General features: G+C 41.3%; 3 protein-coding genes across 16 annotated transcripts; 2 read left to right on the top strand and 1 right to left on the bottom strand.

The window, feature by feature from the left end:
- Positions 1-265: 265 nt before the first annotated feature.
- Positions 266-26,989, bottom strand: LOC135348484 (uncharacterized). 14 transcript variants are annotated; one of them, XM_064546709.1, is made up of 10 exons: positions 26,482-26,989; positions 26,015-26,090; positions 24,788-25,150; positions 24,618-24,685; positions 24,455-24,496; positions 24,277-24,368; positions 23,901-24,024; positions 23,217-23,308; positions 22,659-22,761; positions 266-765 (listed from the first exon to the last, which is right to left on the bottom strand). In XM_064546709.1, the coding sequence occupies exons 6-10, from the start codon at positions 24,362-24,364 to the stop codon at positions 426-428; spliced, it is 747 nt and encodes a 248-aa protein (XP_064402779.1). In that variant the 5' UTR covers positions 24,365-24,368; positions 24,455-24,496; positions 24,618-24,685; positions 24,788-25,150; positions 26,015-26,090; positions 26,482-26,989; the 3' UTR covers positions 266-425. The 14 variants fall into 14 exon arrangements, 8 of the variants coding, with proteins under 8 accessions (XP_064402779.1, XP_064402778.1, XP_064402777.1 ...); XM_064546708.1 differs by having other exon boundaries at positions 24,455-24,513; positions 24,870-25,150; XM_064546707.1 differs by having other exon boundaries at positions 24,870-25,150.
- Positions 4,785-6,161, top strand: LOC135348481 (uncharacterized). The gene is made up of 2 exons (XM_064546702.1): positions 4,785-5,060; positions 5,161-6,161. Exons 1-2 carry the CDS (start codon positions 4,862-4,864, stop codon positions 5,970-5,972), a joined length of 1,011 nt encoding a protein of 336 aa, XP_064402772.1. The 5' UTR covers positions 4,785-4,861; the 3' UTR covers positions 5,973-6,161.
- On the top strand, positions 14,151-15,538 carry LOC135348482 (uncharacterized). Its single transcript, XM_064546703.1, has 2 exons — positions 14,151-14,438; positions 14,536-15,538. Exons 1-2 carry the CDS (start codon positions 14,246-14,248, stop codon positions 15,345-15,347), a joined length of 1,005 nt encoding a protein of 334 aa, XP_064402773.1. The 5' UTR covers positions 14,151-14,245; the 3' UTR covers positions 15,348-15,538.
- Positions 26,990-27,919: the final 930 nt, after the last annotated feature.

Below are 27,919 nucleotides of genomic sequence, written 5' to 3'. Positions count from 1 at the left end.
ATAATTATGGAGTTGCTTTAGATCAAAGGACTGGAATAATAGAGCAACAAGTCGGAGATGTCAGTGGGAAGAAATAGGAGGAGAGAAAAGTCACTAGATAGTGACTACACAGACTGTCACAGTTGATCAACAGTAGAAAATGTCAGGTGGATTAATAACAAACTAGCTATCCAAGAGAATATAGGAATGGAGACGATTTGTCCGCATCAAGTTTGAATTGACGACATAACAGCCAAACAATCCTTATAATTATAGTGTTTATTGATTTAGCATTAATTATTATCATGTATATATAGGCACTCCTGATGATCATTAAACGATGTACCATAATAGCTACACTGCTAAAGTTTAATGTTCAGAATAGCGTTACAATAATTCACATCATGTAGACTATTATTGTTAAGAATGCTTCGTTCACACAAATATCACATCATTCTGAAATGCTCTACTAGCCAGTCATAGTTCTTGACCTCCAAGTCTCTACACTCAATGTCCACTTCCATCACATTGCTAGCTTTACTAGAGGCCACACCCACTCCTGGCTGACCTTCGTCCTCTGAACGCAGACCTCCGAACTCACTCTCGGCCATGTCTTCCTCCTCGTGACCTTTAGACCCCTGCCGATGTGGTAACAGTGACTGGAGGAACGGGAGACAGAGGGAGGGCATTGGGGGGAGGACATTGGGGAGAGGACGTGGGGAGGGGCACTGAGTAGAGAGAGTGATGGTTTGGACGTGCTGTTCAACTTGTGGTGTACTGTAGAACCTGTAGCAAGAGTAGCACATTGTAAAACACCATATGACAGTTTGCATATATGCAGTGATGACTTGCGAGTTACGTTACATAAAAAATCCTGTTAGTTACATCTATGGTTACACACACACTGACTGACCTCTGCATAATTATGAATGTGAATGGCAAAATGAATCGGACACAAATGAATTGGAATTGGGATACCAAATCTCATAATCGGATCATTTCCCATTCTTTTGCACCATTCCTGTATTTATATTTTCCGTCTGCATGGCCATATTACCAACCGCCTCCTAGCGCACGTGTTTAGTATATAGACTAACTGCATGCATGGTGGGAATATAAGCCATTGCAGCTGGAATAAAGGAGGCACATTAAATGATCTTGACATTTCAGCGTCGTTGCGGCTAGCCTCAATCCCAGCTAGTTGTTCGCCTAACCGTTATAAAAGCGAAAACTCGGCCTGGGATCGAGGCTACGTTGCGGCATGCGAAAACAGTTTATCTACATGTATAATTATGGTCAATGTTTTATGAAACCGAGATTACAGTGTTTGTTGCCCAGTGAGTGGGCAGATCAAGGCAACCCAGTAGGCCCTGATAAATTATGCTTTTTTTCACCCATTATTCTATTCTTTAATTCTTTGAAAAATGTGCCTCATAAAAAATCTGATTATTCTCATAAAAATCTGATTATTCCCCAAAAATGTGATTATAAGACGTAGACAAAAACACAGCACACAACATAGCCTCAATCCCAGGCTGAGTTTTCGCTTTTATAACAGTTAGGTGAAAAACTATAGGGATCGAGGCTACACACAACGACACAAGCCTAATTAATAATTAATACGCTTGAAGTGATCCATAATAATTATTTACTATTCGGCACCGAGAATATCATTATGCAAAACTTAATGTAATGATCTTTACCAAAAATGGACACCTAAAATTATTCTGAGCATATTTATCAGGGCCTATAAAACCCAGTGCTCTTTATATGGCATGTTGCATCACTACCATAGCTACCATATAGCAACCACAATTATATTGCATGGCATGTTGCACTGTGTGTGAATGCAGACTTGCCAGTGGATGAAATCTGAGTTATAATGACCCACCCTCCCAACCAATAATAACTCAATTGGTCCGTTTTATAGGCTAAGTCCCTTTGCACTTGTTGTGCAAAACTAATGAATTTACTCAAAACACATGCATGATTTTATTACAATTGCAGGAAAAACGAAAAAACTTATACCGACGTCATAATTGGGTAACAAGTTAGTTATTGCATGTTGCACTCGTGCTGGGTGTCCAGTATCTATATCAACCATCATAGAGTGTCACATTTACTAGGCGGTGGGAACTTTTTTGACAGTGTAATCTTCCATAGCTTCCCATGTGTGTAGGATTATACTCTCTAATGAGTGACTCAAAGACTATAAGTTTCCATATAGCTTAGGATTACTCTAAGACGATTACTCTCGATGATTGAACCATTAAGGTGGTATGAATAACATTGTCTGAGTGGAATACTCTAAGGCAGACAGTCAGATTACAGATTGTATAAAAGAGAGAGCAACGGCTAATGCACGCTGACTGCATGCAATTATGAGAAAGCTGCTGACTATTGCGTTCCTGCTGCTTCTACCAGTTGCTCTAAATGCTAGGTTGATACAAAATGCCCTTGCACAGATAGAAAAAGTTGCAAAGGTCTTTCTAGAGGATGAGGATCGAGCCAGAGCTGACGGTTTGTACGATTCCAACTTATTTGAAGGCGACCTCAACATTCCACCGGACGAGATTAAGGAGGCATATATGGATCAGCTAATGCTTTTAAAAGTAAGATTTCACAATACTTATCGTGGCATGCAGTATTGAAATATGCATGATAGCGATATTGACTTAAGTACATTGTTGATCTAATCGTGCATATAAAATTAATGCATGCTGCATTGCATGCATTGGGCTGCAGCAGTAATTCAGGCTTACATCTTACAATGCTAATTCACAAGAATACATACATGCATCCGAATTTGTATTTTCCTAGGCCAGGAAGCAGGGAGCTGCACGTGACAAGCAATGGCCTGATGGGGTGGTACGATATCGTATATACAGATTTGTATCACCTAAGGTAAAGCGGTTCATTCATGAGGCAATAGAAGAGTATGAGACAAGAACTTGCTTGAAATTTATGGAAGTAATCAACGGCGATTATATCGAGTTTACAGATTTTAATTTCGGAGACTGCTCTTCGAATTCTGTTGGCAAATCGCGAGAAAGGATACAAATCATCAATCTTGGATTGGGATGTCGCGAGCATGCAACCATTCTTCACGAGATTGGTCATGCCATTGGTTTCTGGCACGAGCAAAGCAGACCAGATAGAGACTGATACATAACAATACACTGGGAAAATATGGAAAACAATACTCTAACACATCATCAATTTAGTAAGCGCACTAAAGTGGACTATCAGGGCGAAGTCTATGACTATGGTTCTATCATGCACTATCATGACACAGCGTTTTCAATTGATGAGTCACGTTTGAAGACACGTTTGAAGACTATCACCGTTAACAATCCAGTAGTGTACGAAACACAGGGGGAACCTGAACTCGGAATGGCACAACACCTCAGTGAGGGAGACGTTCGACAAATCAACAAGATGTACAAGTGCTATGAAGTGCATAAACAAATACAAAAAATGGTATTTCTGCTTTTATTTATACATTACGCAGAGGGGCTTCCAAACGGTGAATACTTTGCTTGTGTTGAAGCAGTGAATATTGATAATGTTCGAATTAAAGACTGTACACCTCACATTAATTCCACACGCCCAGAATGGAATCGATTTCTGGTTTTCAATCGAGGCCAAAACAAAGCATGGAGATATTTTGAGGTTACAATATGGCAACGCCATGCGGACGGAAGTGACACTGAAGCTATCAGTAGACAGACCATTTGGCTCGAATCCGCCTACAAACTTGTGAATTATTGCTTGGACAATAACAAGTGTGTTCAATTGGACTACACTGTCTACTAGCTAAGAAAAAACACTTACTGGCTTCATCTAAATAACGACATTATATAATGTCTGTGCTAACTACTTATCTCATACTTGAGTTTATCTGTTTAGCTTAAAATTGTTTGGTTTCATTAGCTTGTTAGAATTTGAATCGGACTACTCGTCTTCTTGTTAGTGACCTTTCAGTAATTATGCAGCCATTAGTGATCAGCTTATGCATATGACATCTGAGTATTACAGTAGACTCTCCCTATTCCGGCTCTCTGAAGTACGGCCACCTCTATTACCGGCCATTTGGTTTGGCACGGATTGCTAGCTAGATGTTTACTGCCAAAAACTTGTTCAACGACTATATAGCTATACAGTGTACACAGTGGGACCACACTATAATTATAGGCTCTGTACACTAGTCTACACACTTAATTGAGGTCAATTAGAATGGTAACGTATTTCAGCTTTTTGCCTTAAAGATTTTTACCTGGTTCATGAGGTAGTTGCTCATTGTGAGTTGCTTGAACCTGTCGTTAGCCTCAGCTGCCCACTTGCCATAAGATGAGCTCTGAATGGTGGGTTTGACGGAGGTGAGGAAACACTCGATGGCCTGCATATTGAGCTCTATGTCACTGGAGGAGAGCTCACACAGTACACCATGCAGTATTCCCCACCTCCACGTTACCGTAGTCCACAAATACCCCACATGGGCATAGACTTGTGAGGGTGCATGTGTGGGTGGTGTGAGGGTGAGGGTGTGGGTAGTGTGAGGTTGTGGGTGGTGCATACCTCACTTGTCTCCTCGACGACCTCCATACCAACGACCTTTGCCCGATAAACTAGCTAGTACAAACACGGAAATCTTAATTTTAATTATCTAGTGTATATATACAACGCGGAAATCTCACGGAAATCTTAATTACAACACGGAAATCTTGATTGAATTGTCCTATTACCTCTAGTGTCATGTTACGTGTGGATGTTTCAGTGTGCAAATTAAGTCTATAAAACGTGCACAGCTACAGCAAACCATATCCGACTGATTATCACCATACGTACGACACTGTCACTATTCCCGTGGAGACTACTAACTATGTCTTCTGTACTCATAATATTTTGCTGCCTCCTTGGTCTGGGGTCAGCCTGGAACCAACCGAGTACCTGCTATGTTAGGAGCCAATGCTCCAGTGGAACCGAGACACAGCTAACAAAGATCAGTGAGTCACTCGAATATCTATCAGAGCTGAAACACATTCGTGAAGCACTGGAAACTATTGCCGACAAATTGCTGGGTAAGTACGTAACAATACTCACAGTCAAAAGTGACTCAAAAAATGTGTGTATTGCTATCCATACATGTAACTACAATAATCTGTCTCTTAACTGTTGCAGATGTTGAAGGAAATGCAAGTGCACCAGTGTCAACTACCAGCATGCCAACAGGAGCCACATCAACCATCGAAGCAACAACTGCCACTACCAGTGAACTAACAGCAATGACCACAGACCCACCAACTGATTCTGACACTTGCGGTGGACCAGGATGGACCAAAGTGGCCTACATTAACATGACCGACCCCAATCAACAATGCCCTCAAGGACTTCAACTGACAGACTATTCGATAAGATCATGTGGTCTTCCACTAACGACTAGAGGTAGTGTTTGTGAATCTGTTATGTTTCCAGTAAGTGGTGTCCAATACAGGAAGGTGTGTGGGAGAGCAATAGGTTATCGGTGGGGATTCAACAATGCATTCTGGGGATACCATTCTGCAAGTTTGAATACTATCGATGTTGCATATGTTGCTGGACTCAGTGTCACGCATGGGCAATCTCCGCGCACACATATCTGGACGTTTGCCAGTGGTCGTTTTAATGGAACCAGTGGTGACGGTTTCTCTGATTTGCGCTGTCCTTGTGATGAGGGGAACACTTATGGTTCTCCTCCATTTGTGGGAAATGATTACTTTTGTGATAGTGTGGTCAATGATGTATATGGTTGGTATCGTTTCTATCCCGACAATGCACTGTGGGACGGTCAGTCAAGCCTCAACACATGTTTCAATAACAACAATCCTCCGTGGTTTACGAAAACTCTATCAACTCCAACTACTGATGACATTGAGCTACGAATGTGCTTCAATAATAATAACGACAGAACTAGTAACATGGGACTTCAGCTCATGGAAATATACATCAGTTGAAGCGATTGTGAAGGAATAAAAGATTAAGAACTTTTAGCATATTAACTAATAAGTTTAGCGTGAGAACAAATAAAAGGAACACTACAAGTGAACACTGTCTATAGCATTCTCGTATTGTAGACTATAGCTATAATTAATACAACAACAGTTTAAAAAAGGATACGGTATTGTGTAAAGAATAGTAATTTCTAAACAGTGATACTTCTTATTATGCAACGTTTGGCGCCCCATACTAGCACGGTGAAGTACATTGTAGAATAATAATTTGGAGCTATACCTATAGATATCATTGCAATAATATATCTAGGTTTAGTTACTAGTAGCCCAGAATCCAGCAATCACACACCCACCCACCCACCCACCCACCGCTTTACGTAAACATGGTGTGTTAGACCGTAATGGGTACCACAATCATGCCAAGCTGAAGGCATCATCAATAGTGTGGTACAGGCGCATATATATATACCATATAGCTGGTAATTTTCGGGGAACAAAACATTTGTGGTTGAGCAATATTTAGTCATGGATAGTATTTTCGTGGTTACTGCTTGCACTGCAGGTAAAGGTAGGCATGCAAGGTCGCTTAATTTGTGGGTAACGTATTCGTGGTCAGACCTCCAACCACGAAAACCATGAATATTTTGTCCCCGGAAATTACCAGCTATACGGTAATGGTACTCAGGTAAGACCAATGAATATAAGTATACAATGCTCTGAATATGGATGTTACTATGGCAGGCATTAAAAGGCAAACACCAAATAATGTAATATGCTGACTAATCATGCAATTGTTTACCTACAATTGTAGCAATGGCTGAAGGATATATAACCAGGGATCACAATGAGTTGACCCCTAGCCTGAGGCTAAGAGACTTTAAAAGGACGGACAGCTTTGATCCAGCATTTATAAAGTGTTTCTGGGATAAACGGGATAAACGGGATAAAACTGGACTTGCGTGTGAGTTAGAACTGACGGTACAGGAAAGTGATACACCTCTAACAAAGAAATTTGTAGAAACATCTGATCCTGGACTTCATGCAGAACAAGCACTTATTCAAAACGCTCGAAAATGGCTCAGAAGATGTCTTAGAAGATTCACACCCGAAGCTCTATCTGTCACAATGCTGATCAGTTATAGCCCTTGTTTCAAATGTCGAGAAGATTTACAAGAGTTTTTCGCTTCATGCCGTGTGCCCATTCACTTCAATCTCAAGATTGCACGATTGTATTGCGATGGTTATTCACCTGATGAGGCAGAAAGAAAACTAGATTTTTGGAAAAAAGATCTCGAAATACGAAATGTTAGAGTCTTTTTGAGAGCCATTGATGTGATTTCAGAAGTAGAACAAGGAGTATGAACAGCCGAAAAAAGAAAACTATAAAAAACGAAGATGCGAGAGTTAACCGACAAATTGACAACATTCAAAACGGGACTACACACGTGACTAATGTGATTAAAGGATTGAGGGCAGATTTCAAACGGAGACACTTTATAGATGAAAGTGATAGGCAAATGATACTACTCCAGCTCATAGTCTCGGCTATAACTAGGGGTGAGAAACGACCAACAGAGATTAGGGAAAAACCATTTAAGATGAACGGAGATGGATATAACCTAGGAGATTCTCCAGTCGAGGTAAAGATACACGAAATGACAACTAATATGCCCTCGTCATGGGTATCCATCAGAAAGTGCCTCGTACTGGTATGTGCAAAGGTGCCCTCCACTGAATGCCAAGAGAGGATTACGGAGTTCATGAAAAAAAGAGGTTTGACGGAGTGAAAAACAAACTGGTCCTATATATCGCCAAAGTCCCTGTAGACGAAGAAAAACAAACTTTCATTGAGTGGATAAGATGTTTAGAGAACGAATCAATCCACAACCTTTCTACGCCCCATTTCAATCCTTGTCAGGCCAAATAACTGACCGACATGCTATATTGAAACACGAGTTTCAGACTCTAAAGGCAGAAATAGAGTTCAGAATGTATCCTCCTACACCATCATCTCAGTACTCTTCATCAGGCTCAGATGAAGAAACAAGCTCTTTTACAGTTCAGGACGAGGCAAGCATGTCCTTATCTATGCAAGAAACAATGCAAAACATGAGTGAGACTAGTTCAGAGATGTCCGAATTGTCTGTCTCTTCCTCAGAGGAAGAGTCGTCAGCAGAATCGAGCCAGTAATTATACAGGACGAAGTGATAATGGTTTAACATTAGGAGTTTGTACCAATAAACGTATACATATAATGCTTAGTTTTTAACCCCAGTATTTAGCTAAAATATAATAGTGTATATAAATATGTTTGTACCACTGTGACAATCTTTTGTGGCAACAAAGTGTGTTGTATAATTTTAGTAATGTGATAATAGATATTAACACTGCAAAGTCAGAGGAGGTTTGACATGTGTGCACGAATCACTACACAAATTCAGTGCATTGATGCCATTGCAGTCACGTGATAACGGCAAGGTATGCAACAACAAATAATGATATACTGTATCACCACACTCTATGCTCACCTGAGCAAGAGAGGAGGTCCCAGACTTGGAGGTGAGTCTCTGAGGCTGTCACGAGATACTGGGAAGAGCTCTTATGACCAAACACCAATACACCTATAGACACACAAGAGGAACAAATAATGAGCTCACATTCCATGAAACAACAAATAGCTACTATATAGCCTATAATTATAGGTATTCAATATTTGTACCTGATCGATGAAGTAAGGTACAGCTATATGGTAGCTGCTAGCCTACAGGTATTCAACATCTGCATATCAGTATTTTGCATAAAGCAAAAGTTAGCTTACAGGTAAATACACCAAAGCTCCATGTGTGTACACTACAGTGGCACTGTTAGCTCACAAGAGGAACAAATAATGAGCTTACATTCCATGAAACAAGTAGCTGTTATAACTAATCTTCCATATATATATATATATACTTCGACCATGTGTAGGATTACTCTCAGAGGATCAAATAACAACAGGCAAATAACAATTGCTGAGTGGAATACGTATATGGCAGACAGTCAGTCCAGTAAGATTGTATAAAAGAGAGAGTAACTAAGGCACAGTCAATGCACGCTGACTGCATGCAGGTACGAGGTGCTCCTGATGGAGACTAGTTGTTCGCCTAACCGTTATAAAAGCGAAAACTCGGCCTGGGATCGAGGCTATACGTTGCGGCATGCGAAAAGAGTTTATCTACATGTATAATTATGGTCAATGTTTTATGAAACCGAGATTACAGTATTTGTTGCCCAGTGAGTGGGCAGATCAAGGCAAACCCAGTAGGCCCTGATAAATTATGCTTTTTTTCACCCATTATTCTATTCTTTAATTCTTAAAAAATGTGCCTCATAAAAAATCCGATTATTCTCATAAAAATCTGATTATCCCCCCAAAAAATTATTATAAGACGTAGACAAAAACACAGCACACAACATAGCCTCAATCCCAGGCTGAGTTTTCGCTTTTATAACAGTTAGGTGAAAAACTACAGGGATCGAGGCTACACACAACGACACAAGCCATATAATTAATATATAATTATTGTTATCTTGAAGTGATCCATAATAATTATTTAATATTCATGCACCTTCAGCCATTTTTGCCATGAGAATATCGTTATGCAAAACTAAAAATGGACATTGTTGCCCAATTTGACACCTAAAATTATTCCGAGCATATTTATCAGGGCCTAAAACCCAGTGCTCCTAAAACCCAGTGCTCTTTATATGGCATGTTGCATCACTATACCATAGCTACCATATAGCAACCACAATTGTATTGCATGGCATGTTGCACTGTGTGTGAATGCAGTGGATGAAATCTGCTTTTTAAGTTATGACCCACCCTCCCAACCAATAACTCAATTGGTCCGTTTTATAGGCTAGGTCCCTTTGCACTTGTTGTGCAAAACTCACTCAAAACACATGCATGATTTTATTAGAATTGGGAAAAACGAAAAACTTATACCGACGTCATAATTGGGTAACAAGTTAGTTATTGCATGTTGCACTCGTGCTGGGTGTCCTACTGACAGCAGTATCTATATATCAACCATCATAGAGTGTCACATTTACTAGGCTATGGGAACTTTTTTGATAGTGTAATCTTCCATTGCTTCCCATGTGTGTAGGATTATACTCTCTAATGAGTGACTCAAAGACTATAAGCTTCCATATAGCTTAGGATTACTCTAAGACGATTACTCTCGATGAGTGAACCATTAAGGTGGTATGAATAACATTGTCTGAGTGGAATGCTCTAAGGCAGACAGTCAGATTACAGATTGTATAAAAGAGAGAGCAACGGCTAATGCACGCTGACTGCATGCAATCATGAGAAAGCTGCTGACTATTGCGTTCCTGCTGCTTCTACCAGTTGCTCTGAATGCTAGGTTGATACAAAATGCTCTTGCACAGATAGAAGAAGTTGCAACGGTCTTTCTAGAGGATGAGGATCGAGCCAGAGCTGACGGTTTGTACGATTCTAACTTATTTGAAGGTGACCTCAACATTCCACCGGACGAGATTAAGGAGGCATATATGGATCAGCTAATGCTTTAAAAGTAAGATTTCACAATACTTATCGTGGCATGCAGTATTGAAATATGCATGATAGCGATATTGACTTAAGTACATTGTTGATCTAATCGTGCATATAAAATTAATGCATGCTGCATTGCATGCATTGGGCTGCAGCAGTAATTCAGGCTTACATCTTACAATGCTAATTCACAAGAATACATACATGCATCCGAATTTGTATTTTCCTAGGCCAGGAAGCAGGGAGCTGCACGTGACAAGCAATGGCCTGATGGGGTGGTACGATATCGTATATACAGATTTGTATCACCTAAGGTAAAGCGGTTCATTCATGAGGCAATAGAAGAGTATGAGACAAGAACTTGCTTGAAATTTATGGAAGTAATCAACGGCGATTATATCGAGTTTACAGATTTTAATTTCGGAGACTGCTCTTCGAATTCTGTTGGCAAATCGCGAGAAAGGATACAAATCATCAATCTTGGATTGGGATGTCGCGAGCATGCAACCATTCTTCACGAGATTGGTCATGCCATTGGTTTCTGGCACGAGCAAAGCAGACCAGATATAGAGACTGATACATAACAATACACTGGGAAAATATGGAAAACAATACTCTAACACATCATCAATTTAGTAAGCGCACTAAAGTGGACTATCAGGGCGAAGTCTATGACTATGGTTCTATCATGCACTATCATGACACAGCGTTTTCAATTGATGAGTCACGTTTGAAGACACGTTTGAAGACTATCACCGTTAACAATCCAGTAGTGTACGAAACACAGGGGGAACCTGAACTCGGAATGGCACAACACCTCAGTGAGGGAGACGTTCGACAAATCAACAAGATGTACAAGTGCTATGAAGTGCATAAACAAATACAAAAAATGGTATTTCTGCTTTTATTTATACATTACGCAGAGGGGCTTCCAAACGGTGAATACTTTGCTTGTGTTGAAGCAGTGAATATTGATAATGTTCGAATTAAAGACTGTACACCTCACATTAATTCCACACGCCCAGAATGGAAGCGATTTCTGGTTTTCAATCGAGGCCAAAACAAAGCATGGAGATATTTTGAGGTTACAATATGGCAACGCCATGCGGACGGAAGTGACACTGAAGCTATCAGTAGACAGACCATTTGGCTCGAATCCGCCTACAAACTTGTGAATTATTGCTTGGACAATAACAAGTGTGTTCAATTGGACTACACTGTCTACTAGCTAAGAAAAAACACTTACTGGCTTCATCTAAATAACGACATTATATAATGTCTGTGCTAACTACTTATCTCATACTTGAGTTTATCTGTTTAGCTTAAAATTGTTTGGTTTCATTAGCTTGTTAGAATTTGAATCGGACTACTCGTCTTCTTGTTAGTGACCTTTCAGTAATTATGCAGCCATTAGTGATCAGCTTATGCATATGACATCTGAGTATTACAGTAGACTCTCCCTATTCCGGCTCTCTGAAGTACGGTCACCTCTATTACCGGCCATTTGGTTTGGCAGATTGCTAGCTAGATGTTTACTGCCAAAAACTCGCCCTGAAATGCGGCCACTCGCTATATTCCGTATATACAGGGCAGTACTGTATGGCTGCCCCAAACTAGGTTTTTTAATACGTTTATTACGACCAGATAATTATGAAGTTTTGGGTGTGGTTTGGCAAATGAAATTCGATTACACATAAATAGAGAGCAAAATGATTCATTGTCATCGAGACAAACCGCAAAGGAGTCATTAGACTCGAGGTAGGGTCGTTTTTCAGCCATACTATTTTCTGAAATGCGATCACCTCGCTATTCCGGCCAAGCTGCACTATCCCAATTAAGGGTGACCGGATTAACAAGAGTCTATATGTCATCATAGCCATATAGCTAAACAACACAGTTTACAGTACTCTGATGTATATGCATGCCCAATCACAACTTACTAACAACCACATCCACCACACATATCTGTCACATTTACTCATAATTATGCAATTGCATACTTTCATGAACGAAAATTTGCACCAACGAAGCTATATACTGTAACCTGTAATAATTATGGTAGTTACTTCGAGAGAGTAATCCTACGATGGGAAGCTATGGAAGAGTAGTTAAAAAGTTTTTGAGAAAATTATCAGAGCGTAATTGTGCCTGAAAAGGCTGCAATAACATTTGAAATAAATAAAAACTCGAGAACGAAGCATTATTCCACGAATTAGAAAACATGACTAGAAGCCTCTTACTACTTGAATTTCATTGATCTCCTCATGGATCCTTGAGCAGCTGTAGCATCTACATAGACACACACACAACACACTACCGTATACCTCGCTTGCGCATGTGCTGCACCGAGGCATACATATTTGCATGGCAATTAACTAATATGTGGTTTCACATGTAACTACTAACCACTTATCAATGTAAACAGTCAATTAGACTGCTGCACATGTGCAGATGATACCTCTGGGATGAAATATCTGGCTTGCAAGACTAACTAAACAGTTGATGTAAATTAATACGCTGATAAGAACAACCCTTTTCACCTCACTTGAAATGCAAACTTTTCAACGACTATATAGCTATATACAGTGTACACAGTGGGACCACACTATAATTATAGGCTCTGTACACTAGTCTACACACTTAATTGAGGTCAATTAGGATGGTAACGTATTTCAGCTTTTTGCCTTAAAGATTTTCACCTGATTCATGAGGTATTTGCTCATTGTGAGTTGCTTGAACCTGTCGTTAGCCTCAGCTGCCCACTTGCCATAAGGTGAGCTCTGAATGGTCCCCATCTCCACGTTACCATAGTCCACAAATACCACATGGGCATGACTTGTGAGGGTGCATGTGTGGGTGGTGTGAGGGTGAGGGTGTGGGTGGTGCATACCTCACTTGTCTCCTCGATGACCTCCATACCAACGACCTTTGCCCGATAAAACAGCCAATTCTCAGAGAAAGGGGCAAGACAGAACATGTCCTCTATATTGGCTGGGGGACAAAGGAGCGGCTTCAGACTACAAATGCATGTTGATACTGTCCAGTAGCCGTCTCATGTTTGTCGTAGCAACCTGGTCGGCCAACTGGGCCCAGAAGTGGCCAGCAACAATGTACTGCAGGATAGGTCAGTATGGAACATGGCTTTAAACTGACAAAGGTCAAATAAGCAATACAATTACAATAATCATCATAAGGTCTAAGGTCATTGTCTGTTTTCTCGCACTTAATGCACATGCCGAATATTTACAGGTTAAAAAACTTTTGCAAATGAGTTAGTCAAATCAGCAGAAAAATGTGGCCTTTGAGATCGAACTATTGCGTTCTGGCAAGGATCGTGTGTCATTACCAGCAGCAGTTTTTGAGAATTATATTTTTGCGAAGTGATTAACGCTTGCAAAGTTCACATAATTATGTTTGATTCTCTCTAGTAATACGATATAAGAATTTTATTAAAAATATCACTAGCTAGTACAAACACGGAAATCTTAATTTTAATTATCTAGTGTATATATACAACGCAGAAATCTCACGGAAATCATAATTACAACACGGAAATCTTGATTGAATTGTCCTATTACCTCTAGTGTCATGTTACGTGTGGGTGTTTCAGTGTGCAAATTAAGTCTATAAAACGTGCAGAGCTACAGCAAACCGTATCCGACTGATTATCATCACACGTACGACACTGTCACTATTCCTGTGGAGACTACTAACTATGTCTTCTGTACTCCTAATATTTTGCTGCCTCCTTGGTCTGGGGTCAGCCTGGAACCAACCGAGCACCTGCTATATTAGGAGCCAATGCTCCAGTGAAACTGAGACACAGCTAACAAAGATTAGTGAATCACTTCTATCAGAGCTGAAACACATTCGTGAAGCACTGGAAACTATTGCCGACAAATTGCTGGGTAAGTACGTAACAATACTCACAGTCAAAAGTGACTCAAGTGTGTATATTGCTATCCATGCATGTAACTGCAATAATCTGTCTCTTAACTGTTGCAGATGCTGAAGGAAATGCAAGTGCACCAGTATCAACTACCAGCATGCCAACAGCAGCCACATCAACCATGGAAGCAACAACTTCCACTACCAGTGAACCAACAGCAATGATCACAGACCCACCAACTACTTCTGACATTTGCGGTGGACCAGGATGGACGAGAGTGGCCTACATTAACATGACCGACCCCAACCAACAATGCCCTCAAGGACTTCAACTGACAGACTATTCGATAAGATCATGTGGTCTTCCACTAACGACTATTGATGGTGGTGTTTGTGAATCTGTTATGTTTCCAGTAAGTGGTGTCCAATACAGGAAGGTGTGTGGGAGAGCAATAGGTTATCGGTGGGGATTCAACAACGCATTTGTTGGATACCATACTGCTGGTAGGAATACTATCGATGTTGCATATGTTGATGGACTCAGTGTCACGCATGGGCAATCTCCGCGCACACATATCTGGACGTTTGCCAGTGGTCGTTTTAATGGAACCAGTGGTGACGGTTTCTCTGATTTGCGCTGTCCTTGTGATGAGGGGAACACTTATGGTTCTCCTCCATTTGTGGGAAATGATTACTTTTGTGATAGTGTGGTCAATGATGTACATGGTGGGTATCGTTTCTATCCTGACAATGCACTGTGGGATGGTCAGTCGAGCCTCAACACATGTTTCAATAACAATAATCCTCCGTGGTTTACGAAAACTCTATCAACTCCAACTACTGATGACATTGAGCTACGAATGTGCTTCAATAATAACGGCGGAACTACTAACATGGGACTTCAGCTCATGGAAATATACATCAGTTGAAGTGATTGTGAAGGAATAAATGATTAATTTTTGCTGAGAACTTTTAGCATATTAACTAATAAGTTTAGCGTGAGAACAAATAAATGAACACTACAAGTGAACACTGTCTATAGCATTCTCGTATTGTAGACTATAACTATAATTAGTTTGAGCAAAAGATCAAAGAAGCCAGAGCGCAACCATAGATCTTAATCGTATGATGTACTATAATTATTACTGCCCTGCAATTAATAGCATATCACATCCGGATTAGTACTACATGCGGCTCGTTTTCGAATAAAGGCCGCGGCTAAAATGTCCAGTCCTCTGTGTCCGTGTGATGAGGGGAACACTTTTGGTTCTCCTCCATTTGTGGGAAATGACTACTTTTGTAATAGTGTGCAATTACATACCTCAGTGATGACAATCTGCTTAGTGCCACCATCAGGAGCGTCATCTCTTTCAGTGCCTCAGCTCTAATTACAGGGATGTCCTCGTTCCTCTGTGAAGAGGGGAGAGGGGACTCGTCAATATAGAGGGCAAGCTTGTTCCTTTCTTGTCGGCGTTTGAGTGCGATGAGGACAGCATCCAGAATGAGGGCGTCAGCTGATTGTGATCGGGAGTGCGAGTGAGGTCTCTCAAACTCAACAAACACTCTAACATGAGAGGAGGAGGGGCAAAGTAATGGAGAATATCATTATAAATACAAGTATACTGCACTAGTTACAATAAATATGAGCAAGGGCTGGAGGCTGTGGCATTGACAGTACATGCACACACACAGTATGTTCCGTAACATGCATAGACTATACAGTATACTAACTGTAGAGCTATAGCTACAATGTACGTAAGTAACTAATTACTATTATCTATGATTATACGATATTGTGTGTCTCTGTGCTCTCACTTGAAGGTCTCGAAGTGAAATGCTTTCCCCTTGCCGCAGAGTTGAACATCTGAAAGATCTGGTCACTGTGGGTTACAGGATCACGAGGTAGTGCTGACAACTACAAGTGCCGGGAATTAAAGATAGCATCGCATTATCATTTTGTAAGAAAGATCATTCCACAACACACACTAGTCATCAAGCCCACCCCCCCACACACACACACCATCAAGCCCCCCCCACACACACACACACCATGATCAGCCCCCACACACACTATGATGGTTGTCTTTGGGTCATGGCCGGACATGGTCTTCTCACAACCCTCCTCCTCCAGAGGCAGCTAGCTAAAGTATTGAGGGTAGAACGACCCGCAGATCACCAACTGCATGGATAAAATAATTATGTGGATAATCGATACTTGCTGTAGACAATTAAAACTACCAATCAGTCTGTGATGGCGATCTTTTCCCCGATTCAAACTTTCTGTGGTGGGAGGAAATTAGATAATGCTTTGTGTGAGCTCGCTGCCTCGTTGTATTGGGTCTAAAAAGGTCACCTGATATAGTAGTGCGTTTTGGGGGACGAATACCGCGAGTTGCCAGCCCAAAAAAATAAACAAATCACTGCATGTATAATATAGTACACATCGATTGCTATATATAATGGGAAATATCCAAATGCCATGTTGCCTTAATAAACTCACTCTGACGTCTTCTTGTGTAGTTCCTTGATGGCCTCCCTCAATAGCAGTACTCTAGCACTCCTCTGCTGGTCAATCCTCTCCTCAGAGATGTTGATGCCGAGGTGTAGGGGGAAGAGAGGATGGGAGGAGTCGTCTGTCTCCCCTGTATCCACTCTGAGTATATCCCTCCTCCTCACCTTGTTCCAGCCTGCACTCACTCCTTGGTACGGTGTGATGGAGTCACGAGGCTTCAGAATTAGCCTGAGAATAATTATATACGTAGTTATAATGTCACAGAGCTGTACACAATGTCATGCATAGAGTATAGCTAACAAACAGAGATCTGCACACACTTTTTTAGCTCACAAGGAGGACTCCTCAGGTAGCTATAATTATATAGTACTAGTATTGAAAAGGACCACTACATACAATAACATGTACAGCTGCAACACACACACATGTATAATTAGCATATTGCAAACTCTATAGCTTTCGATTCCAGGAGCTATAGTGTTACAACAGACAAAAGTGGCCAAAAAACAAGGCTATTCAACTCCATATCGTGCTCACTGTAGATGCTCTCATCTGTGTGTCCACATCGAAACCTAACCCACAAATGGCCCCAGTGTACTGACGCTTCAACTCATCAGCTCTGGAGAACAAAGCACGTGGTATATTACACCTGTTATAGTTGGAACATCTTTCAACAGTCATAACTTGAATTCCCTCGATAAATCTCAACAATTTTATGATTATTTTTCTGGGAAGAGACCTTTCAAATGGTACCATCAATCGTTATATTTGAAAAATCAAAGAAATTGCTAATTTCAGCCCAATACCATGGATAGCCCATGGTCCAAAGGCGAAAAATGCCAAATTATGGTCCCAAATAAATTTTGGATTGATGTAGAACCTATTATTATCCGACTAGAAAAACATTTGCAATGTGAAAAATTGCTAGGATTGGCCAGGGGAACCACAAAAAAGCGTGGAAACAAGAAATCAGACGAGAGCATAACTCCAATCCGTTACAACGTCAATCACATGTACTGGTAGTTTTCCCATGTTTTCCCAGCCAATATGCCACGCAATTTTTACTGGTGGAGTGATGACCAATCCCTATATATTTATCCATTTTGGAATGTGCGGGCACATAATCATGATGATTTGTGATGAATTAATGTTCCTAATACATGCAGTGTTGAGCACAGGTATACACACAGTCCATCCATGCGTAGTATAACATGCATGCATGGACCGTACTGGTGACCTGCATGGAATGATGTGGTGGATCTGGAACACAGTCTATTATTTAATATACTATGTATTGTACATGTTTATGACGTTGTAACGGATTGGAGTTATGCTCTCGTCTGATTTCTTGTTTCCACGCTTTTTTGTGGTTCCCCTGGCCAATCCTAGCAATTTTTAACATTGCAAATGTTTTTCTAGTCGGATTCCCTTTCTTTTTCAGTACAGTTTATGTATCATGACATGCATAAGTGGAATGTCAAGAGGCAGTACAGAAGTTCAAGAGAAGAGAAGACAGGACTAATCAAATATCTTCTCGAATATCTCTGGACTAATAGCTAATTATAGTAATGAGTAATAATTATTGCTTGATATGTTGAATTTGTATCAGTATTAAATGACAGCCATTTTAAGAGCATGATATCTAGCCAGTGCATATAGCATGCCTGTCAGAGAAAGGGAGCTAGAGCTGAACAGTGTGATTAAAAGCCGCAACACATGAATCAGCCGCGTAAAGGAGCGGCGGCTGATTCATGAGACTACCTCAGGCTCTGGAAAAGCCTGCTGCACCTGATTGACCTGAATGTCCTGGAGATGGCTGTACTTGGAGCAAATGCTAGGCAAGAAACTTACTTACTTACTTACTTAGTCAGTCAGACAAAGTGCGGTGAAATGTGGAAATAGTGCAATTTTTAAAATGACAATAATTATTCATTCATTAAAATGTTCATGGATTATGAAATGAGAGATACAAAGAGAGAAAAGGCTAAATAAACTATCTGTCTAGCCAGTTCCTTGATGTGGCCTTTCCCTGCAGAGATAGAACAGTTTGAACATGAGTCAAAATAATTGCTAAATAAGGGCAAACCCACTGCCAATCCTATGTAAAACCATAGATGTAGGAGCTAGGAGAGAGGGATTGGAAACGGAAGTGGGCCTCGGAAAACATCCGCGCCTCGCTTTCTTGTCTTCTTTTCTTGCCTCAAAATGAGGAAAACTCATTGCATAAGCGGTGAAAGAAGAGGGAAAGAGACACAATCAACACAACAGTGCATTGGTGGTACATGGTAATAGTAAGGAGAATGTGCAGAGCTAGTGGTATTGGATACTTGTTTCACAGTAGATATAAAATCATCAGAGGATGCTTAGTTCCCGAAATTGTGAATATATTTGTGACTGTCAGAGGCTTCTCTTTTGCTGCCAACTTAATTAAATGAAAAAGAAAACCATCAAGAAGTCCACTAGTTTGAGGCAATAACCATGATCATTCATACGACAAGATACATAATACACCATGTAACTTTCTTAATAATAATTTATTGTTTTCACTTTTGATGAATCAATTGTACTATATATATATACTAGGCTGGTGAGCGTACATTTCAATTTCCAATTCATTAAGTATAATTACATACACTTGGAGACAGCAAAAACACTCCACAGCACTGCCATGCAGTTGCTTTCTAAGTGTAAAACGAGTGGGATCAAACCGAACAACATTAACAAAAACTTACACGATAAAAATGATTATTATACAGCTATAATTATGATTAGTTTAGCACTCTAATCAGACAGTCTTAGATGGAGAGAAGCTGGTGAGGTATACAAGGGTGTATATATAGCCGGAACAGCCGATAACATTTACGAGGGCGGTGACGTGTAGGGGTGTAGAGAGGAGGGGTATTCTTCTGTCTTCTTTTCTTCAGCGTACTCAGTAAGTTTTGGCTTGCGAGGTATTGCTATATAAAATATAGATGAAACAGCATTTGTAGTAGTTAAATATCTCGGGCCTACAGGCCCTTCACCACAATCTACTACCGGGCCAATAACAATTATGAGGTAAAAATAGGTGACTACACATTCATGCACACAAAAGCTATACATCCACCTGATCCAAAACTAATGCTCTTGGGGTGATCACCAATCATAAGGGAATGTATGCCTAAAATTAAAATTTCTGTAACGCTTAGCGTATTCCCAAAAAAGGGATCTTTAGTGGTGCTCTTTAATTCAACTTTTTCTAGCACTAAATTCTACCAGCTGATGTATGACTAATTTTTTTTGGCTTGGGGTGATACCACATGATTTACCAACAAGCATATTGAAGTATACGACCTAAACATTAATCATTTCAGAGAAAAAGGGATAAATGTGTACAATACAAGATTAAACTTACCTAAATTCAATGAAGAAGATAGTTGCAACGGTAAATAGAGCTTGAATAATGGTTATTCACTATCTATATAAAGCACAGTTGCACTGGATACTGGAAAACTTAACAGAATACTAGTGACAACTCATAAAATCCTAGATTTGCAATAATCTCAGTTACCCGCGAAGTTCCTGGGGAATAGATTAGCCCTCATTAAGCGAGGCGCGGATGTTTATCGAGGTCATAAAGTACATTGAAATCTACTTCCGTTTCCAATCCCTCTCTCCTACATCTATGGTAAAACCTATGAGAGGTGAATAGTGCCAAAAGAAAACGAATTTGCTGTGTTAGGAGGCGGCGGTGTTTACTTGGTGGCGGCGGCTTAACCTCGAGGGTGGCGGCAGGTGTCAGTTGTTGGCGGCGGCTTAACCTCCAGGGTGGCGGCGAGTGTCAGTTGGTGACGGCAATGTGGTTGGTGGCGGCGGCTTAGCCTCGAAAATGTAAAGGCCAGCCGTGAAGTTAGAACCACTTGACCTTAGCTAATAGAGAAACAGAGGGTTGCTCCTGTGCTAGCTAGCCTCGAGACCATGAGCAGCCTGATATCAGGTCAGGGCTAGAGCAACTGTGGTCTTGACCACTCCACAATCCCTCCCAAACACTAAAAACAAGCTTGAGAAGTAGTCTGCCAATAATTAGTTAATTAAAGGTCAAGTGGTCCAACATTATCTTATTCACATCCACACATTAATATATTCGAGGCTAAGCCGCCTCCACCAAGTAAACACCCGACATAACCTCGAGGTTAAGCCGCCGCCGCCACCGTAGATAGAGTCTCTACACTCTCATGCCGCCAAAAAACACCAGCCGCTACCATAGATAGAAGAAGGAAACAGCCTCCGCCACATTCGAGATTAAGCCGCCGCCACCTTCGAAGTTAAGCCGCCGCCACCTTCGAGGTTATGCCGCCGCCACCAAACAAACACCCCCCTCCTAAAAACATCCTCCTTTTGGCACTACTCACCCCTCATAAAAACCTACATGTACTGATAGATTGGTTCTACATCAATCCATGATAATTATGCCTCGAGGCGTAGCCGCACGAGGGATACGGTAAAGCTGACTGTGTGTGTGTCTGTCTGTCTGTGTGTGTGTGTGTATTCCAGCTATAACTGCTCAACGGTTGCAATGCGACGAAAACTAACAGCTTCTATAGGCTTCTAGCCACGTTCTCTTGGATTTTGATTCGTGGATTAGCAAACTAAAGCTTCTTTCTCGAGTTATGGTTAGTTCGACTCACATTGAAGGCTGTTGCAGTCTTTTCAGAATCTTTCATAGCATCATCTGTCCGCACAAACTTTCTATTCAACATATGAGTTAGCCTTGCACTAAAGCGCTAGCTTTTTTCGCTACAATACTCAGAAAATATCTGTTAAAACAGCTAGCTAGCAGTAGCCATTTGTGAAATTGATCTCTTTGGACACACCCTTTAATTAGTGGATGTAATGCGCATGCGCGCTCATTCCCCATGTGTGAGAAAATAAGGATCCAGATCCTCCTGGCAGAATCATCTTTGTCTTGAGGGCCTGGTAAGCCACAAAACATATAACAATATAGATAACAATATGCATGTACACAGGTCTTTTCTTCTTAGATATTATATACACTGAACTACAGATCCTGGAAGAATCAATTTTCTTCTTTCTTGAGGTCCTGGTAAGCCACATAATACAATAAATAACAACAATAGATGCATGTAAATAAGTCTTTTCTTCTCAGTGACTTTATATAGACAAGCTAACTTTAATATAAAATTCATTATAGATAACACTCTAATACTTTAAGCGAAAGCAAAAACATGGCGAGAGGCATTAGCACAGCGCCAGCTTGAACACTAGTTTTATCATGAATTATAATGAAAATTAATGTTGGTTCACAAAATATCACATTATTCTGAGTATTTCTACTAGCCAGTCAGTCATAGTTCTTGACCTCCAAGTCTCTACACTCAATGTCCCCTTCCATCACATTGCTAGCTTTACTAGAGGCCACACCCACTTCTGGCTGACCTTTGTCCTCTGACCTCACTCTCGACCATGATTTGTCTTCATCGAGGTGACCTTTAGACCCTGCCGATGTGGTAACAGTGACTGGAGGAACGGGAGACAGAGGGAGGGCATTGGGGGGAGGGCGTGGGGAGGGGCACTGAGTAGAGAGAGTGATGGTTTGGAAGTGCTGTTCAACTTGTGGTGTACCGTAGAACCTGTAGCAAAAGTAGCACATTCAGTGTAATAAAACAGTTCGTGTGACGTATAATTATGATATGTATAGCAATGCCTATTAGTCACACACTGTACTAACCTCTGTTGTATAAACTGACTGAGGGGGTAGGAACACGCCCCCCAGCACTTGCCCCGAGCATACAGATTAATGTACAGCCAGTTGAGTGGATCAATCAGGTACACTGTGTGTGTGTGTGTGTGTGTGTGTGTGTGTGTGTGTGTGTGTGTGTGTGTGTGTGTGTGAGGGGGTGAGGTTTATTTGGTATGCAAAAACTTGTCAGGACTCTTAGCAATATAGGACAATATGCATGGTATGGTATGAGATGTTCCCCCCCCCACACAGCCACCCACAATGTGTGAATAGTGGGTCATTCCCTGAGGGCACAAACACAGCTGTGAGTTGACTCAGAGGATCAGATACCATGGAGCACACTCTGGTCTTCACACACCACAACATGTGACTTTGGTAGATTATGCTCACAAGGTCTTCTATTCTTAGCTCAACAACGAATGTACTTGCTGGCAAATGTACACAGTGTATGTACGTACTACCCACAGCTTTAATGTACATGTATAACTACTAAAACATAACACTGTATTAGCTTAGTGATACTGTATCCCCACACTCTATGCTCACCTAAGCAAGAGACGAGGTCCCAGACTTGGAGGTGCGTCTCTGAAGCTGTCACGAGATACTGGGAAGAGCTCTTATGACCAAACACCATACACCTATAGACACAAGAGGAACAAATAATGAGCTTACATTCCATGAAACAAGTAATGTAGCTGCTATATATATATAGCCTTTATGCCTTCGACCATACAACACACACACACATACACACAGTACATGCATCTGACCATTGGGAGAATTGCATGCTAACACTTTATAAGAACAAAAGGACCAAGCAGCTTACGGAGAGAAAAAACAACACAGCTATATATACTGACAAAACTATCAATGCAGCTATGTGTGTGTGGGGGGGGGGGTCCATTATAGGTACATATTTGTTATAAACTGGGGAGACCATTCCAAACAAGCAATTATCACAACGATGTATGCGTTAGTAGCTCATCTTCTAGGAAAGACATGATAGTTGCATGGAGACTATGCATGTGTGTGTCACATGTAAGAGACCATAATTAAGCAAATACCACAAAAACTTCTCCAAAGAGATAAGACAACAGAGGAGGTACGACAGGCGCAGTGAAGCTCTAGCAATTATCTGCCCACCTCGTATGTTTTTGCTGAGTGTAATCAGAGGCTAATTGCTTGAGCTGCACCGCATCTGTCGTGCCTCCTCTGGTATGAGATGTTCACCCGCACAGCAGCCATGCACCCACAATGACAATGTGTGGGTCATTCCCTGAGGGCACAAACACAGCTGTGAGACTCAGAGGATCAGATACCATGGAGCACACTCTGGTCTTCACACACCACAGCACTGGATAAGAGAGAAACTCAATAACAACAGAGCACACAATAACAACAGCTGGAAGAATGAATGCATACATGTGACCTTGGTAGATTATGCTCACAAGGTCTTCTATTCTTTAGCTCAACAACTGAATGTACTTGCTGGCAAATGTACGCAGTGTATGTACGTACTACCCATAGCTTTAATGTACATGTATAGCTACTAACACATAACACTGTATTAGCTTAGTGATACTGTATCCCCACACTCTATGCTCACCTGAGCAAGAGAGGAGGTCCCAGACTTGGAGGTGAGTCTCTGAGGCAGTCACGAGATACTGGGAAGAACTCTTATGACCAAACACCATACACCTATAGACACACAAGAGGAACAAATTAAATATTGAGCTCACATTCCATGAAAAAAAGAAGCTACTAGCCGTATTCAATATTTGTACCTGATCGATGAAGTAAGGTACAGCTATACGGCAGCTGCTAGCCTACAGGTATTCAACATCTCCACATCAGTATTTTGCATAAAGGAAAAGTTAGCTTACAGGTACCAAACACTAAATACACCAAAGCTCCATGTGTACACTACAGTGGCACTGTTAAGCTCACCAATAATCTCCACTCTTGAAAGGGTTGCAGAGAGTCTTCCTCAGCTCACAGTTCACTGGGTCCAGACACTAAACATATTGGGTAAAGAGAGAGACAATCATTAAGGTGTGTCTTGCATACACACATGAGTCATAGCTATAGCTTTCAAAATACATTGGTGTGATACATACTCTTTATACTAGCTTGTGATGTGTGAGCACAGTGTATAAATGAAAGACTGCATGTCTACACCATACACACACACACACATACAGATGGGTCGAGGGCAGTCCACCCCCATGCCAGTATCACACCCACGGAGGGTATAGTGTCACAAGCAGTGATTACAGTGCAGAGTTCATCAATCCAGTTTGCAAAACCGTCTTATCCGGCCGTAATAAACATATGAAAACCTAGTTTTGGGCAGGAGTGGCCGCATTTCAGGGCGAGTTTTGTGCCATAAACATCTAGCTATAGCAATCCGTGCCAAATCAAATGGCCAATATATCGATCGAGGTGGCCGTACTTTAGAGAGCCAGAATAGCGAGAAGGAACTGCATATTGGGAGGGAGGGAGAGAAACAATCATTAATCACCAACAGTGCGTCCCGCATAGACACATGTCAAGTCACAGATAGCTTTCAAAATATAAGATATAAGGTGTGGTATATACGTACTCCCTAGCCTATTGACAACTTTATACAGGCTCTGAGGTTGGCAAGGCGCGTTTAACTTTCATTACATAACCAAATGGGAGGATGCGGAGAATGGGGAGGATGGGGAGGGGGGGCTTCAGCCTATACTGTCTAGCTTGTGTGAAGCACAGTGTATGAATATGACACTGTTTGTGATCCCCCCAACACCACACACAGAGATGGGCTGAGAGCAGTCCACCCCACCCCCCAGTATCACCCACAGAGGGTAGTGCATGTCGGCAAACAAATATAACTTTTACTGTAATGACTTTGAGGAAGCGAGAATGATATCATGAATAGACTATAAATCAAGGATTAGAGTGTTTTTTATCGCCTTCGAAGATCACCTACAAGTTTCAACTATCAGCCTATTATTTTTCAAGCCTCGGTCCTCCCAGAACATTTTTTGAGGAATGGTTATCTGAAATGCAATTTGGGTTTTTTGTGTATAAATTTTAAGGAGAAAGACTTTTTTAATATGACATCATTAATTTCTAGGGGGGGGAAATTTTCCTGGGGATGGGAAATCCCAGGGCGCCCCCCCCCCCCCTCTGTATGAAACCCTGGACACACAAGAGGAACAGATAATGAGCTCACATTCGATGAAACAAGTACTGCTAGCCTACAAGTATTCAACATCTGCACATTAGATTTTTCATTAAAAGCAAACACTAAATACACCAAAGCTCCATGTGTGTACACTACAGTGGCACTGTTAGCTCACCAATAGTCTCCACTCATGAAAGGGTTGCAGAGAGTCTTCCTCAGCTCACAGTTCACTGGGTCCATAGAGTCAGGCACTGAACATATTGGGTAAAGAGAGAGACAATCATTAAGGTGTGTCTTGCATACACACACAAGTCATAGCTATAGCTTTCGAAATACATTGGTGTGATACATACTCTTTATACTAGCTTGTGATGTGTGAACACAGTGTATAAATGAAAGACTGCACACGCACGCACGCACGCACGCACACACACACACACACACACACACGGCAGTCCACCCCATGGTATGGAAATAATATCACTGTAAGTATTGTTTTATACAAACGAAAGGACCATGGTTACACAGTCTCCTACAGGCAGATGCCTCAAAGGAACAGAAGGACCATGCATTTTATTGAAGCAACAAAACTAACCTACAAACAATAATTATTGTTCCTAAGATCACTTGTATGGTACTGACCTGTGCCTTGTCCATAAAGTACAGTGTGGATGTAACCCCCTGACTGAAGAGGTAGAAATACGCCCCCAGCACTTGCCCCGAGCACACAGAGTGATGTACGGTCAATTGAGTGGATCAATCAGGTGCACTGTGTGTAGGGGAGGAGGGGTCAATCAGGTACACTGTGTGTGTGAGGGGGGGGTCAATCAGGTACACTGTGTGTGTGTGCGTGTGTGTGTGTGTGGGGGGGGTCAATCAGGTACACTGTGTGTGTGTGTGTGTGTGTGTGTGTGTGTGTGTGTGTGGGGGGGGGGTCAATCAGGTACACTGTGTGTGGGGGGGGGGGTCAATCAGGTACACTGTGTGTGTGGGGGGGGGGGGGGTCAATCAGGTACACATTTATGAAGACCATTCTAAACAAGCAATATCATTTAAGACTTAATACATACGTGAAATTTGTTAGGAATGAGACTTGGCCAAAATCACAATTGTACAATGCCTAGCTAAGAAACCATAATTATGCAAAAACTTGTCAGGACTCCTTGAGATGTGGCATGCACAGCCACCCACAATGTGTGGATGGTGGGTCATTCCCTGAGGGCACAAACACAGCTGTGAGTTGACTCAGAGGATCAGATACCATGGAGCACACTCTGGTCTTCACACACCACAGAACTGGATAAGAAAGCACACAAACTCAATAACAACAGAGCACACAACATACATGTGACCTTGGTAGACTATATGCTCACAAGGTATTCTATTCTTTGGCTAAAAAGGAAATATTTGCTGGCAAATGTATGGACAGTGTATTTACAGCTTAAACGTAGCTACTAAAACATAACACTATAGCTTAGTGATACTGTATCACCACACTCTATGCTCACCTGAGCAAGAGAGGAGGTCCCAGACTTGGAGGTGAGTCTCTGAGGCTGTCACGAGATACTGGGAAGAGCTCTTATGACCAAACACCATACACCTATAGACACACAAGAGGAACAAATAATGAGCTTACAGTCCATGAAAGAGTAGCTGCTAGCCTTCAACATTATGAGATTGAATAAGAGACAGTACTTTGCACAGACCAAAGGTTGGCATATACAGGTACCCAACATCACACACTTACGAAAACAATTTACAAGTACACTAAATACTCCATGTGTGTACACTACAGTGTCATTGTTAGCTCACCAATAGTCTCCACTCTTGAAAGGGTTGCAGAGAGTCTTCCTCAGCTCACAGTTCACTGGGTCCCACAGAGTCAGACACTGGATAGAGAGAGAGTAATCACAAATAGTGCATCCTGCATACACACACAAGTCATAGCTACACGAAGCTTTAGTCCAGAGAAAATTACTAGGGGGACGGAGGGGGGGAGCTACCTTTAGGGAGGTATACCCCCAGGAATAATTATTGTCAAGGTGTGGTATATAACTATTGCTCGGTATGTGCATGTGAT

Source organism: Halichondria panicea, chromosome 15, assembly GCF_963675165.1.
Source record: "Halichondria panicea chromosome 15, odHalPani1.1, whole genome shotgun sequence".
In the NCBI taxonomy this organism is placed as follows: Eukaryota; Metazoa; Porifera; class Demospongiae; order Suberitida; family Halichondriidae; genus Halichondria; species Halichondria panicea.
The sequence above is the reverse complement of the archived record's forward strand: the minus strand, read 5'-3'. Positions and strand labels throughout refer to the sequence as shown.